We start from the raw sequence: 16880 nt of genomic DNA on the forward strand, positions 1-16880 counted from the left end.
CTGGGCCCCCTGCATTGGGAGCGCAGAGTTTTAGCCACTGGACCACCAGGGAAGTACCTGTCTTAGTTGTGAATTCTGATACACTCACCAAGGTGGCAAATATTAGTGCATAAATGTACTCTTTCCTTTTCCTTTATTCCTCATTGTTTAGTGACTAAACATTGGTAGAGGAAGGTGAAATGAGGATATTCTTTCAAGGTTAATTATATTATAAATTGGATTCCCAGGTGCTTTTATCATGGTTGCCTTTGGGAGGTGTTGATCCTGGGATATAGAGGTAACTTTCTAGTATTTATTTCACTTACTTTTGTCCTTTCTTTTTCTTCCCTCACCAGAAATAATTTGGTCATATAACTTTCTTTTAAAATTGGCATGCAGCTTTAGAATAGTGGTAACAAGAGGACAAAGTGAATATCTACCCAGCCACGTGTAATATTAAAATTGGTTAAGCCTTTGTAGCTCAGTGATTTCTAGGATACCTTTGGGGTTAGACAGAAGTTACTAAAAAGATAAATGCTTATTATATTTAAACTACAGATGTTTTTTCTAGCTAAGATGTAGTAAAATTTTACAGAGAAATATTAGACAAGAATGTTGCTAAGAGACTGCTCTGAGTAATGAATATAATTAAGCCTGTGGTTAAAATTCTTTATTACTTATCCCCCTAACTTTATGTATGGAATCTGTTTGGACTGTTCACTTCTAGGCTTATCGGGAGCAGGAAAGACCACAGTAAGCATGGCTTTGGAGGAGTACTTGGTTTGCCATGGTATTCCATGCTACACTTTGGATGGTGACAACATTCGTCAAGGTCTCAATAAAAATCTTGGCTTTAGTCCTGAAGACAGAGAAGAGAATGTTCGACGCATCGCAGAAGTTGCTAAGCTGTTTGCAGATGCTGGCTTAGTATGCATCACAAGTTTTATATCACCTTATACTCAGGTATGTGGCTTTTGCGCCATTGCTGTTAGAATTACGTGTATTGAGAATATGGTGTCAGGCAAAGTGAATAATTTAAACACTGACATGTACCTTGAGGCTAAGTCCAAATTAAAACAATTAACCTACAACATTTTTGTGCCGCAACTTCCTGAGTAAATTCATTTTTGAAAAGCTTGCTATAACCCACACACCCACCGCCCCCCTCAAAAGTATAATCAAAGTTGTTGAACAAGTCAATGGCCAAACTATTTCAAGTTTGACTTTTCAGTTCAAAAATCCTATAATAAATACTCAACCTGTATCAAACACCAGGGAGAATCTTAGGTTTCTTAACATGTGTCCTGTCGTGGCTTCTTTGCTCACAATCCTTGAGTTTCATCTTTCATCACACTCTTTCTTATTTTAGAGACCATAGAGCACTAATTCACTTTTTTGTATTTCTCTGAAAAAAATCACATTGTTTCTTACCACGAGAATTTTGTTTCCCTCTGCCTCGAAGGCCCTCTTCTCCTTCCTCTTAGCCTCCCCTCAGCATCAGTTGACACCTGTTCATGCTCTGAGACTCAGGTTGGGTATTTCTTCCTCCTGAGTCTCTCAGGCTTTGTTGGGTACCTGTCTTTGGTGCCCTTGTTATTGTACCATAGCACATTGTTTTATTATAAATACCGGTTCTTTGGTTGGTGGTGCTGATAGCAGCAGTAATAATAATAATAATGATAATAATAGCAGCTAACGTTGATTGAACACTTTACTGTGTACTGGTAACGGTTTTAAAGTGCTTTTATGTGAATTAGCTCACTTAGTTCTCATCACCCAGTGAGGAGGGTGGAGGTGAGGAAACAGGTGTCAATCACACCACCTCACACACTCTACGTGGCAGAGCAAGGATTTGCACCCAGACAGTGTCAGTGGAACCTGTGCTCTTGCCCACTGTGCTCTGCTGTCTCTAAACCCCACTGGCTCTTTGAAGGCTGGGACTACCTCTGATTTATCCTTATAATCTTGATGCCAAGCCCAGATCCTGGAACACGGTAGATATTTAGTGTTTGTTAAATGGAAGCATAGCCCTTAGGAAGCCCACATATGAAAGAACAGGTGAGTTAGTGTAGTAGTTAAACACAGCGGCTTTGAAGCCAGAAACAGGAGACTGAAATCTCGGCTCTGCCAGTTACTGTTAGGACCTTGGCCGATTTGCTTAACCTTCCAAGCTCAGATAATACCTACCTCGTAGGGTTGCTCTGAGGATTAGGTAAATCCTGCATTCACAGCTTTCAGCATAGTGCCTGATGTGTAATAAATATTCAGTAAGTGTAGTAAATAATAGTGCAATTCTAGTACTGTATCATAAATCTGTCTGGTTACTTAGACTTTTTTTTAAAACAAAAACTAAATTTGAGCGGTAAGGGTTATAGATAAGTGTGAGACTGTGTGTTAATCATACAGGTTCACTCATGGCAGGAGTCCTAAAAGGTTCTTTGAGGACTAGGTACTTTTCATTTTCCTGAAACACTGGGATCGGTGTCAATATGTCAGTTTAAGGTATCCTGAATAATGAAGTGTATGAGAGTTGTTAGAGTTCCTGAATTCTAGGATATAAACAGTTTTCATAGTAATATAGTAACAGTGATTTTCTTGCACTTTCTGGGAAGCTCTGCAACTCTTGGAAAAAGAGAAAGTTAGTAACACCTAATTTGGAGAGCGAGCAGCTGAGACCTGGGTATCGAAAAGTATACGCTGATCTGTTTTTTTGGCTCCCTTGTTTCCATAACACGGAGCAACACTTTTCTTGATCTCACCCCCAAAAGCACTAAGAATGAAAATGAGGTTCGGACTATGCTTAGGTCATGTCAAAATTCATGATAGGGCTTCCCTGGTGGCACAGTGGTTGAGAGTCTGCCTGCCGATGCAGGGGACACAGGTTCGTGCCCAGGTCTGGGAAGATCCCACATGCCGCAGAGCGGCTGGGCCCGTGAGCCATGGCCGCTGGGCCTGCGCGTCCGGAGCCTGTGCTCCGCAACGGGAGAGGCCACAACAGTGAGAGGCCTGCGTACCGCAAAAAAAAAAATAAATAAAAAAATTCATGATAATATTTGGACCAAATCATATATTATAGGATATGTGTATTCTCTGTCACCACTAACCTTGGGCATCTTGGTTGTAAAAATAAACCTGATAGTTCTTATCCTTGAGGAGTCAGTAGGTAGTGGGAGCATAGAGATGCGAACAGTTGCAGTATCGTGAGGCAAGTGATTAGGTACATGTATATAAAGGTGCTGTGGAAGATTCGCAGAGGAAGTGCTGCTTGAAATGCGTCATGAAAGATGAGTCAGTTTTCTCGCAGGAGAAAACTGTTGCACAGAGGAGATGCTACAGGATTTGCAAAAGCATGGAAATGTGAGGGACTTAGGTCTTTGGGGAACTGTAGGTAGTTTGTTTTGGCTGCTCTGCCGGATGAACGTGAGGGGAGATGAGGCTTGAGCGATTTGCAGAGGTCTGACGGTGACCTCCGGACTGCTCGGGACTTTGCCCCACAGGTGGTCGAGAGTTTGAGATTGTGCTGGGGAATAGTGTCTCTGGTGCCTTTGTATTTTAGTGAGGTCACCCTTAAGGCCTGGAATGGGAAGGGTCTGGAGGTAGGAGACTAGTCAGGAGGCTTTTGGAGTGAATTGAGGTATCGGCCATGGGAATAGAAAAGATGGGGCATATTTGAGGGCTCTTGAGCCTGTAACATCAGTAGAACGTGGTGCCTGGGTTGATTGCTGAATTTGGGGGTGAACATGATGGATGGTGCTTTCAGAAGAGAAGATGGTATGATTGAGTTAGAAAATATAGGGTAGGAAGGGAGAAGATGACTGTTTGATTTTAGCTGGGTTAGGTTTGAAATGCTGGTGGCGTATCTAGGTGAAGATGACCACTGGGTCATTGGGAAATTGGTTCTGGAGGTCAGGAACGTTGTGTAGAATTGAGATAAAGATTTGGGAATCAGGGGCTTCCCTGGTGGTGCAGTGGTTAAAGAATCCGCCTGCCAGTGCAGAGGACACGGGTTCGAGCCCTGGTCGGGGAAGATCCCACATGCCATGGAGCAACTAAGCCCATGCGCCACAACTACTGAGCCTGTGTTCTAGAGCCTGCAAGCCACAACTACTGAGCTCATGTGCCACAACTGCTGAAGCCTGTGCACCTAGAGCCCATGCTCCGCAACAAGAGAAGCCACCACAATGACAAGCCCGCGCACCGCAACGAAGAGTAGCCCTCGCTCGCCCCAGCTAGAGAAAGCCCACGCACAGCAACAAAGACCCAGCACGGCCAAAAATAAATTTAAAAAAAAAAATTGGGGAATCATTAACTTTATTGTTGAAACCTTGATGAAGTTGAGTGTACAAAAGAGTATATAGAATGAGAAGCAAGACACAGATGGAAACTTGGGGAACACCTTCATTTAAAAGGACAGTTGGGGGCTTCCCTGGTGGCACAGTGATTGAGAGTCCGCCTGCCGATGCAGGGGACACAGGTTCGTGCCCCGGTCCGGGAAGATCCCACGTGCTGCAGAGCGGGTAGGCCCGTGAGCCATGGCCGCTGAGCCTGCGCGTCCGGAGCCTGTGCTCCGCAACGGGAGAGGCCACAACAGTGAGAAACCCGCGTACCTCAAAAAAAAAAAAAAAAAAGGACAGTTGGAATAGTAGGATCACGACTTAATCACTCTGCCAGATACTAAGGCTATAAAGCTACTGAAATTATTTCAGTATATTGGGATGAGATCTGTGACAGATGTATATGGTGGGTACTCTGAGAACCCAGCAGAAGTGAGACCTCAGTCAGCCTGGACATGAGGGTAGGCTTCCTGGAGGACTTAGCATGGAGCTGTGCTGTGAGGGGACACATTGCTGTAGCCAGAGAGAGGTGGAGTGTTTTTGGCAGGGGGGATGGCAAAGGCATTAGGCCCAAACAGCCTGGTAGACCAGGCAGGTGTTAATTATCAATAGAACATCAGGTGCAAGACTGAGAATGGTGGGGCCAGGTGGAGAAGGCCTGACGCTTCTTGGAGAAGGCCTGAGAAGCTTGGGTTTTACCCTGATGGTGCTGGGCAGTCTCTGAAGAGTTTAGTGACGTGGTTGAATTTGCATCCTCTGTCATCCTGGGGACAGTGTAGAGTGTGGCTTTGAGCAGGTCAAAGCTGGAAGCCAGCAGACGTATTAAAAGGGTGTTGTCCAGGCAGGAAAAATGAGGTTGAGCCAGGAGCTAGGGAAGAAGTGCAGACTGGGTTAGTGTTATGTCTAGAGGTAAAATCTGAAGGACTTTGTGACAAAATGCAGGGGGTGGAACGGCAAAGGGAAGAAACCAGAACAACTCTGGGGATTCTGGGTGAGTAGTGTCGTCATCCCTTGATTTGGGCAGTATAGGTGGGAATGCAAGCTTGGGAGAAAAGAGAGTGGGTTCAGTTTTGGACGTGTTAAGTTTGAGGTACCTGGGAGATCTCCAGGTGGGTGTATTTTGGAGGAAGTTGGAAAGGTGTGTTTAATTTCGGGAGAGGTCAGAGTTCAGGCTTGAGTGTTGGTTTATATGCTGTAGTTTACACAGTGAAAGCAGTTGAGAAAAGTGCTCAGGGACTGTGCAGTGTGAGCAGTGGTCTCCTGGTAGAAGGTGGGCAGCACCAGTGCCGCAGGGGAGCATAGGAACGACCGGGGAGTAGCATGATTGCAGTACGCAGGGTTAGTAGTATGACATGTGGCAGAATGGCTTGGAAAGTGCCAGGATTGAGGGAATTTTTGTATGATTTGTTAGCTCATCTCTTTTTAATGGAAGAGAGTGACTTTTACTTGTTTGTTGCCAGTGGAGAAGGAGGAGGTTGAAAATTCCAGATGCAGCAGCAATAATGGATTGAGCAAGGTTCATTAGCAGGAAGGGGATTTTTTTTTCTTATGTACAATTTTTAAAAGTTACTTTCCATTTACAGTTATTACAAAATATTGGCTCTACTCGCCATGTTGTACGCTACATCCTTTAGCTCATCTTACACCTAACAGTTTGTACCTCTGACTCCCCACCCCTATGTTGCCCCTTCCCCCTCTCCTACTGGTAACCACTAGTTTGTTCTCCATCTCTGTGAGTCTGCTTCTTTTTTGTTATATTCACTAGTTTGTTGTACTTTTTAAAATTTATTTATTTTATTTATTTATTATTTTTGGCTGCATTGGGTCTTCATTGCCATGCGTGGGCTTTCTCTAGTTGCGGCGAGCAGGGGCTACTCTTTGTTACTGTGTGCGGGTTTCTCATTGCAGTGGCTTCTCTTGTTGCAGAGCACGAGCTCTAGGCACGCAGGCTTCATTAGTTGTGGCTTGCGGGCTCTAGAACGCAGGCTCAGTAGTAGTGGCGCACGGGCTTAGTTGCTCCACGGCATGTGGGATCTTCCCGGACCAGAGCTCGAACCTCTGTACCCTGCATTGGCAGGCGGATTCTTAACCACTGCACCACCAGGGAAGTCCTGTTGTATTTGTTTAGATTCCACATACACGTGATATCATACAGTATTTGTCTTTCTCTGTCAAACTTATTTCACTTAGTATAATGCCCTCCAAGCCCATCCGTGTTACTACAAATGGCAAAAATCTCATTCTTTTTTATGGCTGAATAGTATTCCATTGCAGAGTAGGGGATTTTGAATCTGTGAAGGGAGGAGCGGCAGGAGGGAAGGAGATAAAGGTGGGGGATATAGGTAAATTATATGGCAGAGGGGAGATTGAGAGCGTTCGTGTCTGGGGTTTCCTTTTCTTTTCTTTCTTTATTTTTTTTTGGCCATGCTACACGGCATGTGGGATCTTAGTTCCCCGACCAGGGATTGAACCCACACCCCCTGCATTGGAAGCACGGAGTCCTAACCACTGGACGGTCAGGGAAGTCCCCGGGGATTTTCTTTTTGAAATGAGAAGTGTGGCCATCTGATAAGAGTGGAAGTAGGCATGGGTTGAGGGGCCGTAAGAAAGGTGGTAAATGATAACATGAGCCATGTGGGGATAGGATGGAGGAAGGTGTAGGGGCTAGCTTTGAAAATGGTGGCGCTGCCTTGTCTATAGAATATGAACGTGGAGCCTGCATTTGAGAACAGGAAGATGAGTGAATCCTCAAGGGAGAACTTGGTTTCAGTTAAGACCAGAAAGAAGAAGAGTTTCACTTACAAAGGAAGCAGTGTTCCAGAGAGAGTTGAGGCCGAGCAGTGAAGGTGTTAGCAGAGTTGGGGGTTAGGAGCCATGCAGAAAAGTGAAGTTTTGGGAATGCTAGAGGTGTGTAGCGGCTGCAGGGGTTTGTATTTGGCAAGTGAATAAACTAACCTCTGGGTTCTGAATGGATCCCTTGTGAAGTTACTTTCACGCTAGCTCAGGCTGAGGTGGAGCCTGTTGTTAAGAGAGAGGCCTGATGACTGACATCTGCATTTAAGCTGGGCTTTGGCTCAGCTTCCTCATAAAATTTAGGTGAAAGTTTTAATGGGGCATCCATTGTTCTCCCTCCTGGAACTTGCCAGTATCTCAGAATAGCAGGCCTTTTGAGGATACGGGGAGGGGGAAGGGTAAGCTGGGACGTAGTGAGAGAGTGGCATGGACATATATACACTACCAAACGTAAAATAGATAGCTAGTAGGAAGCAGCCGCATAGCACAGGGAGATCAGCTTGGTGCTTTGTGACCCCCTAGAGGGGTGGGATAGGGAGGGTGGGAGGGAGACGCAAGAGGGAGGGGATATGGGAACATATGTATATGTATAACTGATTCACTTTGTTATACAGCAGAAACTAACACACCATTGTAAAGCAATTAGACTCCAATAAAGATGTTAAAAAAATAAATTAAAAAAAAATCCTTAATGAAGAATGGGTGTGTTAATCTAATAATTTCTTGGGTTTATTTTTTTTCAGTTTATATTTTCAAAATATAAATTAAACTTTGTCTATTTTCCACTAACACAGCTGAAAAGCACTTTTACTTGTCCTTGACATTAATACAGTACCCTTGATTCGTATGAGCACTCTTCATTACGTTTCTGTATGTGCCTTTTTTCTAAGGATCGCAACAATGCAAGGCAAATTCATGAGGGTGCAAGTTTACCTTTTTTTGAAGTGTTTGTTGATGCTCCCCTGCATGTTTGTGAACAGAGGGATGTCAAAGGACTCTACAAAAAAGCACGGGCTGGAGAAATTAAAGGTAAGCAATATTTTTTTCCCAGTTTGTCTTTCCTTAGATGTTTCATCTTACCATATCTGAGACTGATAATCTTTTCTAAGAGATGGAAGTTTTCAAACAACTTGGAGCTACTTGAGAAGAGAAAGCAGGTCTTGTTACACTGTTGTATCTCTCAGGCCTACCAGTAGTACCTGGCACCGTGTACCCTCAGTATCATCGATCAGGTTGAAATCCTACTCACAAGGCAGTTTTAGAGGATTGGGACTTTGGGAAGCCTATTTGGTATAATTAGGTACCTAGCATTAGATTGGCTATTAGTTGGATAGTTGCTGCCACTTCTGTTCTCTTTGTTCCAGTGAAGATGTAGGACATTCCATAGCTGCTGGGAAAAATGCCTGAATTACAAGCATCTTGAGAGCAAGGAAAATGTCTCATTCTTATTTATATCATAGTGCCTGGAATGGTCTGAAATTCATTCTATGTATGATTGTTGCATTAGATTAAATTAACATATCTGTGATTTTATCAAAGTACATACAGCTTGTATTTTTGATTTTATGGTCTGCTCCCAGAGTTTCAACTATGATGAAAATTTGGACATAGAAAGAGACATTTAGAACCCGTTCTGCTGTCGCCCTTGATACCAGTCATTCTGTTTATCTTTTAGACATCCTTTGACATTAGCCCTGGTCTGTTACCGGTATTATTATTAACAGTAACAGAGGGCACATAGGTTCAGCATTGTTTGGGATCAATTCATGCCCCTAACTTTTGTTTGCCTTCCCAGCAGGGAGTGTGATAGCCTGGACTCCAGGAGCTCCCAGGAGCTCTAGGAAGTGTAGATTTTAGCACCAGCTTCTGGCCCTAGAAAGGAAAAGGTGGAACAGGAAGGAAAATGCTTGTTATTCTGGGCTCTTCTGTTTGGACCTGGGCGCCCATTAGCAGTTGGGGCAAGTTCCACTGGCCGTGATGAATCTGGTTCCTTGGGCAGGGCTCGTATCCAGTCTTGCCATCATGGAGACTCAAGTTTCACCCATTAAGCCTGTACTTTCTTGACTCAGTGAGAATAGGCTGCCTGACCTGAATAATATATGACAACAGGAGGGAAAACAGTTTATCCATTTAATTTCTAGGTCACCCTCTCTCTGTTGACGGCCAGTGTGCACTTCTGCAAAGAGAAGCAGAACAGTGTGTCCAGGATCCTGAAGTCTGAATCTTTTACTTATTTTAACTGTAGTTGCTTTTGTTGGTTTTGCAAGGATGGATTGGTGAGGGAGGTAGATTTGTTTGCTCAGCTGGAGTAAGCACCCTGTGAGCCAGGACAACATCTTTACCATTTTTGTATTTTTAGAATTTAGCACAGAGCGTGGCCCAAAGCATAATACTTGGTACACACACACAGTAAATGCTTCTCGGATGGATTAGAAGGTGGAGTGGAAATTGGATGTTCAACACTTTGATCAATGCTTTCTATTTGCAAGGTTTATATCTGGTGCTGGGGATGCAAAGATGAATAATAAGACTGAATCCAAAATACCTTGAGTCACTTACAGTTTGCATTCTGTATCTGGGAATGTGCTTGTATTAGTTCAGTTTTCTATGTTTTACTTGTTTACCAGGTGTTTCGTAACTCCTTTGAATAGACATTGTTAAAATGTTCTTAGGTTAATGTATACTTGTGTGCATGTGTGTACACACGTTTATTTATTTTAGGTTTGCCATGGTTCTAGAGTTCCTGACTGGACAGTTTTCAAAATCATTTACTCATTGTAAGAATGGTGCTTAAAAAGTTTCCTGCCAATGCTATTTCAGAGCCTTGATGGTAAACATTTCAGGGACAGGTGAGATTGCATACATTCAGCAGACTTCAGGCTTTTGTAGGCCTTTATATGACATTTACTAAACTGTAAATATATGCCTGTGTCAGCTACTCTTAAATACCTAGATTATTTTCACGAGTAACGCTCAAGTAGTTATTATTTACTTAAATATAAACGTTTTTCTCACAGTATACATTTACTGTAATCACTTATGGGCTAAATTAACTAGGAAGAGACTTCCTGGGCTTTTAAAATGTTAAACCAAGTCTTCTAACACAGTGATCCTCAAAGCTTTGCTGCACATAAGCATTATCTGATGGGACTTAAAAAATCTAGTGCCAAGGCTGTACCGCAAACCATTGAAATCAGAATCTCTTAAGGGTGGGACCCAGTGATTCCAGCATGTAGCCACATTTGAGAATCAGAGCTTAAGAACTAGTGTTTTAACCAGGTTTGTTTTTTCCCCACGTATTTTACTGTGACTCACCACTAATACTGTCGGGAATATTGGTAATGCAAAAATTTCTTCTTGGGTTCAGAACTTCATGTGATACTTAAAAATATGAAATAGAAAAAAAAAAATAGATGGGCTGTAGACTTGTAGTGTTTATTTTAAAGCTTTTTAGTAATGATTTTAAGTTCATGTTGACCATTCTAACCCAAGAATGACTTGGCATTCCAAGGCAGACAGATCTCGAATGACTTAGGTATGGAATAATATGAAAGATAGGAATAGCATATCTTCAGCTCAGCCAGCCCATTCTGTGGTTAACATCATGCGTTCTTTCTCTTCTAGGCAGTTACACGGTAGCACATGTACAGATAGGGAAAATCTAAATAGTGGTTAATATCTAAATGGGTTACATTTGATTGTGGAACATTTTTGGTGATATAACAGGATTCCTTACTTATGTTCTGCTTAAGCTAATAGTAGTTCATCTGTCTTGCCTGAACACTTCATGTGATGGCAGAAGAACCCTGCAGAGCTTCAATTCGGCTGTAGATAATCCTGGTGAATATAATGGACAGATTGGCTTGGCGTTGGTTTTTGCACTGAGAGGGAAAAAAATCTTGTGGAGTTTGGTTTTCTGCCCAGGGTTTCGGCACTATATCCTGTGTTCCCGTGGAGAAATGGGATGCTCTGGATTACTTGGTATTCATTCCTGTTTTCTTCACAGGCAATGTAGGCATTTACTTAACAGAAAAAAGGAAGGGTGATAGAAATATCATCAATCTTCATTATTGGAAGATTCCAAATTTGCAAGTGTGCCTACTCACTAAAATTTGTTACCCCACATCCATATACCCACAGTACTTTGGCTGTCACTTGTAGACACACACAGAGCAGCAGAATTTTAGTCACCCGGAATATACATTCCCAGCTGAAGTTGAACAAAGCTTTTGTGTATCAGCTCTCATACTGTAAAGAAGTGTCCTTTTCTGTTTTGTTTTGTTTTTTTGGTACGCAGGCCTCTCACTGTTGTGGCCTCTCCCGTTGCGGAGCACAGGCTCCGGACGCGCAGGCTCAGTGGCCATGGCTCACGGGCCCAGCCGCTCCGCGGCATGTGGGATCTTCCCGGACCGGGGCACGAACCCATGTCCCCTGCATGGGCAGGCGGACTCTCAACAACTGTGCCACGAGGGAAGCCCAAGAAGTGTCCTTTTGATGGCCTGTTTAGTGCCATGTGTTTTAACTTTTTTTTTTCTTTTTGTTGGTGATTTTGCTGTTTAAAATGACCCCCCGGCACAGTGCTGAAGTACTGTCCAGTGTTCTCAAGGGCAGGAAGACTGACCTGCCTTGTGGAGAAAATACATGTGTTAGATAAGCTTTGTTCAGACATGAGTTCTGGTGCTGTTGGCCATGAGTTCGGTGTTAATGAATCAGTACTATATATGAAATAAGCTGTCTTTAAACAGAAACACTCATAAAACAAATATATTAATTGGTTGACAAAAATTTGGTGACTAGAGGCCCACAGGAAACCAAACCCACACTTCTCCTAGAAGCAGTGGTTCAGTATTCACTAATTTTGTATGTGTGGCAACTTATTGAAGAGAACTACTGCGAATAAGAAGGATCGACTGTTTGTGTTCAAAGAAGAAACAAAAGTTTAATTAGAAATCTTCTCCCAGGAAAGAAGTTTCAATATTATAACCCCGTAACTTAGAAGGGGCAGCATAAATATGAACTTCAGCATAGCAGAGACTTACACTGAGGAAACAAACCTATTTTAATTTCCACTCCCTCTATTATCTTTTACCTTTTATAGGTTTCACTGGGATTGATTCTGAATATGAAAAACCAGAGGCCCCGGAATTGGTGCTGAAAACTGACTCCTGTGATGTAAATGACTGTGTCCAGCAGGTTGTGGAACTTCTACAGGAACGGGTAAGAGGAGGTCCAAGAGGGAATCCCCAGAGAATAATTATATCCATCTCATAACATTCCCCCTCCAAAAAAAGGGTGCTGGTGATGTGGAGTAACATTTGTATTTTATATTCTTTTTTTTCTTCCGATTTTATTGAGATATAATTGACATACAGCATTGTATAAGTTTACAGTGTACAGCATAATGATTTGACTTATGTACATCACGAAATGATAATCACAATAAGTTTAGTGAACATCCATCATCTCACATAGGTACAGAATTTAAGAAATAGAAAAAATTTTTTTGTGTGTGTGATAAGAACTCTTAGGATTTACTTTCTTAGAAACTTTCATATATGGCATACAGCAGTGTTAATTATATTTATAATGTTGTACCTTACATCCCTAGTACTTATTTACCTTATAACTGGAAGATTGTACCTTTTGACTGCCTTCATCCAGTTCCCTCTCCCCCCACCCCCTGCCTCTGGTAACTACAAATCTGATCTCTTTTTCTGTGAGTTTGTTTGTATGTTCATTTGTTTTTGAAGTATAATTTATAACACTGTGTTAGTTTCTGTTACACAACATACTGATGTTTTATATACATTTCAAAATGATTACCATAATAAGTCTAGTTACGTTGCCACAAAGATATTACTTAGTTATTAACTGTATTTCCCACACTATATATTTCATACTCAATGACTCATTTATTTTGCAACTGTAAGGTTGTACCTCTTAATCACCCTCACCTATTTCTTTCTTCCTCCCCCAGTCCCCTCTCTTCTGGTAATCTTTTTGCTCTCTATCAATAACTCTGTTTCTGTTTTGTTAAGGTTGTTCATTTGTTTTGTTCTTTAGATTCCACATAAAAGTGAAATCATACAATATTTGTCTTTCTCTGTCTGACTTATTTCACTTAGTATAGTATCCTGTGGGTCCATCCATATTGTCATAAATGGCAAGATTTCATTCTCTTTTATGGCTGAGTAATATTTCATTATATACATATACCACAACTTTATCCATTCATCTATTGATGGGTACTTGGGTTGCATCCATTTCTTGGCTGTTGTAAATAATGCTGCATAGGGGTGTGTATAGCTTTTCTAATTAGTGTTTTTATTTTCTTTGGATAAATACCTAGGAGAGGTATTGCTGGATCATATGATAGTTCTATTTGTAATTTTTTGAGGAATCTCCATACTGTTTTCCATAGTGGCTGCACCAATTTATATTTCCACCAATAGTGTATGAGGGTTCCCTTTTCCACACATCATCGACGATACTTGTCATTTGTTGTGTTTTTGTTAATAGCCATTCTGACAGGTGTGAGGTGTTATCTCTATAGTGGTTTTGATTTGTATTTCCCTGATCATTAGTGATGTTGAGCATCTTTTCATGTGCTTGTTCACCAACTGCATGTCTTCTTTAGAAAAACAGATCCTCAGATCCTCTGCCCATTTTTTAATCGGATTGTTTGGTTTTTGTTTTTTTTTTTGCGGTACATGGGCCTCTCACTGCTGTGGCCTCTCCCATTGTGGAGCACAGGCTCCGGACGCGCAGGCTCAGCGGCCATGGCTCATGGGCCTAGCTGCTCCGCGGCATGTGGGATCCTCCCTGACCGGGGCATGAACCCGTGTCCCCTGCATTGGCAGGCGGACTCTCACCCACTGTGCCACCAGGGAAGCCCTGTTTGGTTTTTTTGATGTTAGTTGTGTGAGTTCTTTGTATATTTTGGATATAAACCCCTTACCAGCAATATCATTTGCGAATATCTTCTCCCATTCAGTACGTGGCCTTTTTGTTTTGTTGATCGTTTCCTTTGCTGTGCAAAAGCTTTTTAGTTTGATGTAGTCCCATTTGTTTACTTTTGCATTTGTTTCCCTTGCCTGAGGAGACATAGCCAAAAAAAAAATACTATTAAGACCAAAGAGCATACTGCCCATGTTTTCTTGTAGAAGTTTTATGGTTTCAGGCCTTACATTTAAGTCTTTAACCCATTTTGAATTAATTTTTGTATATGGTGTGAGAAAATAGTCCCAGTTTGATTTTTTTTTTAATTATTTTTTCACACACACACACACTGTACTTTATTTTTACAAGAGATAGACTGACACCAAGCATTGTAAATGGATGACCACAACAGAAGCAACAATGAATGTAATTACCAAACACGAAACACACTCATACTATGTCATAATATTGACATTCAGTCCAGTAATCCTCCACTGTAACAGCTCCTTTACTTTGCAGTGAAAATTGATTTGTATATTTTTTGCCTCTGAGTCCTTGTGGGATTTTTTTTTTTAAATTCAGACAGAAAGTCACAAAAATTATAATCATCCTCATCAGTTCACTCAGTCCCATGTAATTAATTGTTTTTCATCTTGATCTTTTGTTAGCACTTTTATGAATTCATCAGTTTTTCATTAGAGTTCTGAAAATGCTTATTCATTCAGTTCAGCAGTATAGTCAGTTACCAGAAACCTGTACTTGTCAGAGTCTTTTCCATGAATTCCTTGAAGATGAAACCCTTTTATAGGAACATTTTTGCAAAAGCCTGAGTACACCCAGAACTGTCTGTGAATGACAAAAGACTTAAAAATGACCATGGTTAAAGATTTGATGAAAGTTCATAATAAGGCAATTGACAAGGAAATTTAGTTATTTCTGAGATATACATTTTAAAGTAATAACTAGAATTATGACTTATAACATTATACCAGAACATATAAGATTTTTAGAAATTTCATGTAATGTCTGAAACATTTATATTAACATATTTCCATACAAATAACCCAATGAAAGTTTAGTATTAGTTGTTTTCTTTGTTTTTTTATACTGCAGGTTCTTAATTAGTCATCAGTTTTATACACATTAGTGTATACATGTCAATCCCATTCGCCCAATTCAGCACACCACCATCCCCACCCCAATGCAGTTTTCCCCCATTGGTGTCCATATGTCTGTTCTCTATATCTGTGTCTCAACTTCTGCCCTGCAAACTGGCTCATCTGTACCATTTTTCTAGGTTCCATCTACATGCGTTAATATACGATATTTGTTTTTCTCTTTCTGACTTACTTCACTCTGTATGACAGTCTCTAGATCCATCCACGTCTCAACAAATGACTCAATTTCGTTCCTTTTTTATGTCTGAGTAATATTCCATTGTATATATATACCACAACTTCTTTATCCATTCGTCTGTCATTGGGCATTTAGGTTGCTTCCATGACCTGGCTATTGTAAATAGTGCTGCCATGAACATTGGGGTGCATGTGTCTTTTTGAAATATGGTTTTCTCTGGGTATATGCCCAGTAGTGGGATTGCTGGATCATATGGTAAATCTATTTTTAGTTTTTTAAGGAACCTCCCTACTGTTCTCCGTAGTGGCCGTATCAATTTACATTCCCACCAGCAGTGCAAGAGGTTTCCCTTTTCTCTGCACCCTCTCCAGCATTTGTTGTTTGTACATTTTCTGATGATGCTCATTCTAACTGGTGTGAGGTGATACCTCATTGTAGTTGTTTTTTTTTGTTTTTTTTGTTTTTTTGTGGTACGTGGGCCTCTCACTGTTGTGGCCTCTCCCGCTGCGGAGCACAGGCTCCGGACGCGCAGGCTCAGCGGCCATGGCTCATGGGCCTAGCCGCTCCGCGGCATGTGGGATCTTCCCAGACCCAGGCATGAACCCACATCCCCTGCATCAGCAGGTGGACTCTCAACCACTGTGCCACCAGGGAAGCCCCTCATTGTAGTTTTGATTTGCATTTCTCTAATAATTAGTGATGTTGAGCATCTTTTCATGTGCTTCTTGGCCATCTGTATGTCTTCTTTGGAGAAATGTCTATTTAGGTCTTCTGCCCATTTTTGGATTGGGTTGTTTGTTTCTTTAATATTGAGCTGCATGAGCTGTTTATATATTTTGGAGATTAATCCTTTGTTCGTTGGTTCATTTGCAAATATTTTCTCCCATTCTGAAGGTTGTCTTTTCGTCTTGTTTATGGTTTCCTTTGCTGTGCAAAAGCTTTGAAGTTTCATTAGGTCCCATTTGTTTATTTTTGTTTTTATTTCCATTACTCTAGGAGGTGGATCAAAAAAGATCTTCCTGTAATTTATGTCAAAGAGTGTTCTTGCTATGTTTTCCTCTAAGAGTTTTATAGTGTCCGGTCTTACATTTAGGTCTCGAATCCATTTTGACTTTATTTTTGTGTATGGTGTTAAGGAGTGTTCTAATTTCATTCTTTTACATGTAGCTGTCCAGTTTTCCCAGCACCACTTACTGAAGAGACTGTCTTTTCTCCATTGTGTATCTTTGCCTCCTTTGTCATAGATTAGTTGACCATAGGTGTGTGGGTTTATCTCTGGGCTTTCTATCTTGTTCCATTGATTTCTGTTTTTGTGCCAGTACCATATTGTCTTGCTTACTGTAGCTTTGTAATATAGTCTGAAGTCAGGGAGTCTGATTCCTCCATCTCCATTTTTTTCCCTCAAGACTGCTTTGGCTATTCGGGGTTTTCTGTGTCTCCATACAAATTTTAAGATGATTTGTTCTAGTTCCGTAAAAA

General features: G+C 41.4%; 1 protein-coding gene across 3 annotated transcripts in view; it reads left to right on the forward strand.

Annotated features, from left to right (window-relative positions):
* Window positions 1–16880, forward strand: part of PAPSS1 (3'-phosphoadenosine 5'-phosphosulfate synthase 1) — a 109675-nt gene that overhangs the window by 18028 nt on the left and 74767 nt on the right. For all 3 annotated transcript variants that reach the window (XM_079919974.1, XM_079919973.1, XM_079919975.1), the window contains 3 exons: window positions 707–942; window positions 7997–8135; window positions 12205–12323. In XM_079919974.1, the coding sequence (XP_079776100.1) occupies window positions 707–942; window positions 7997–8135; window positions 12205–12323 (494 nt within the window). The remainder of the gene's footprint in view (window positions 1–706; window positions 943–7996; window positions 8136–12204; window positions 12324–16880) is intronic.

Source organism: Stenella coeruleoalba, assembly GCF_951394435.1.
Source record: "Stenella coeruleoalba genome assembly, chromosome: 4".
Lineage (NCBI taxonomy): Eukaryota > Metazoa > Chordata > Mammalia > Artiodactyla > Delphinidae > Stenella > Stenella coeruleoalba.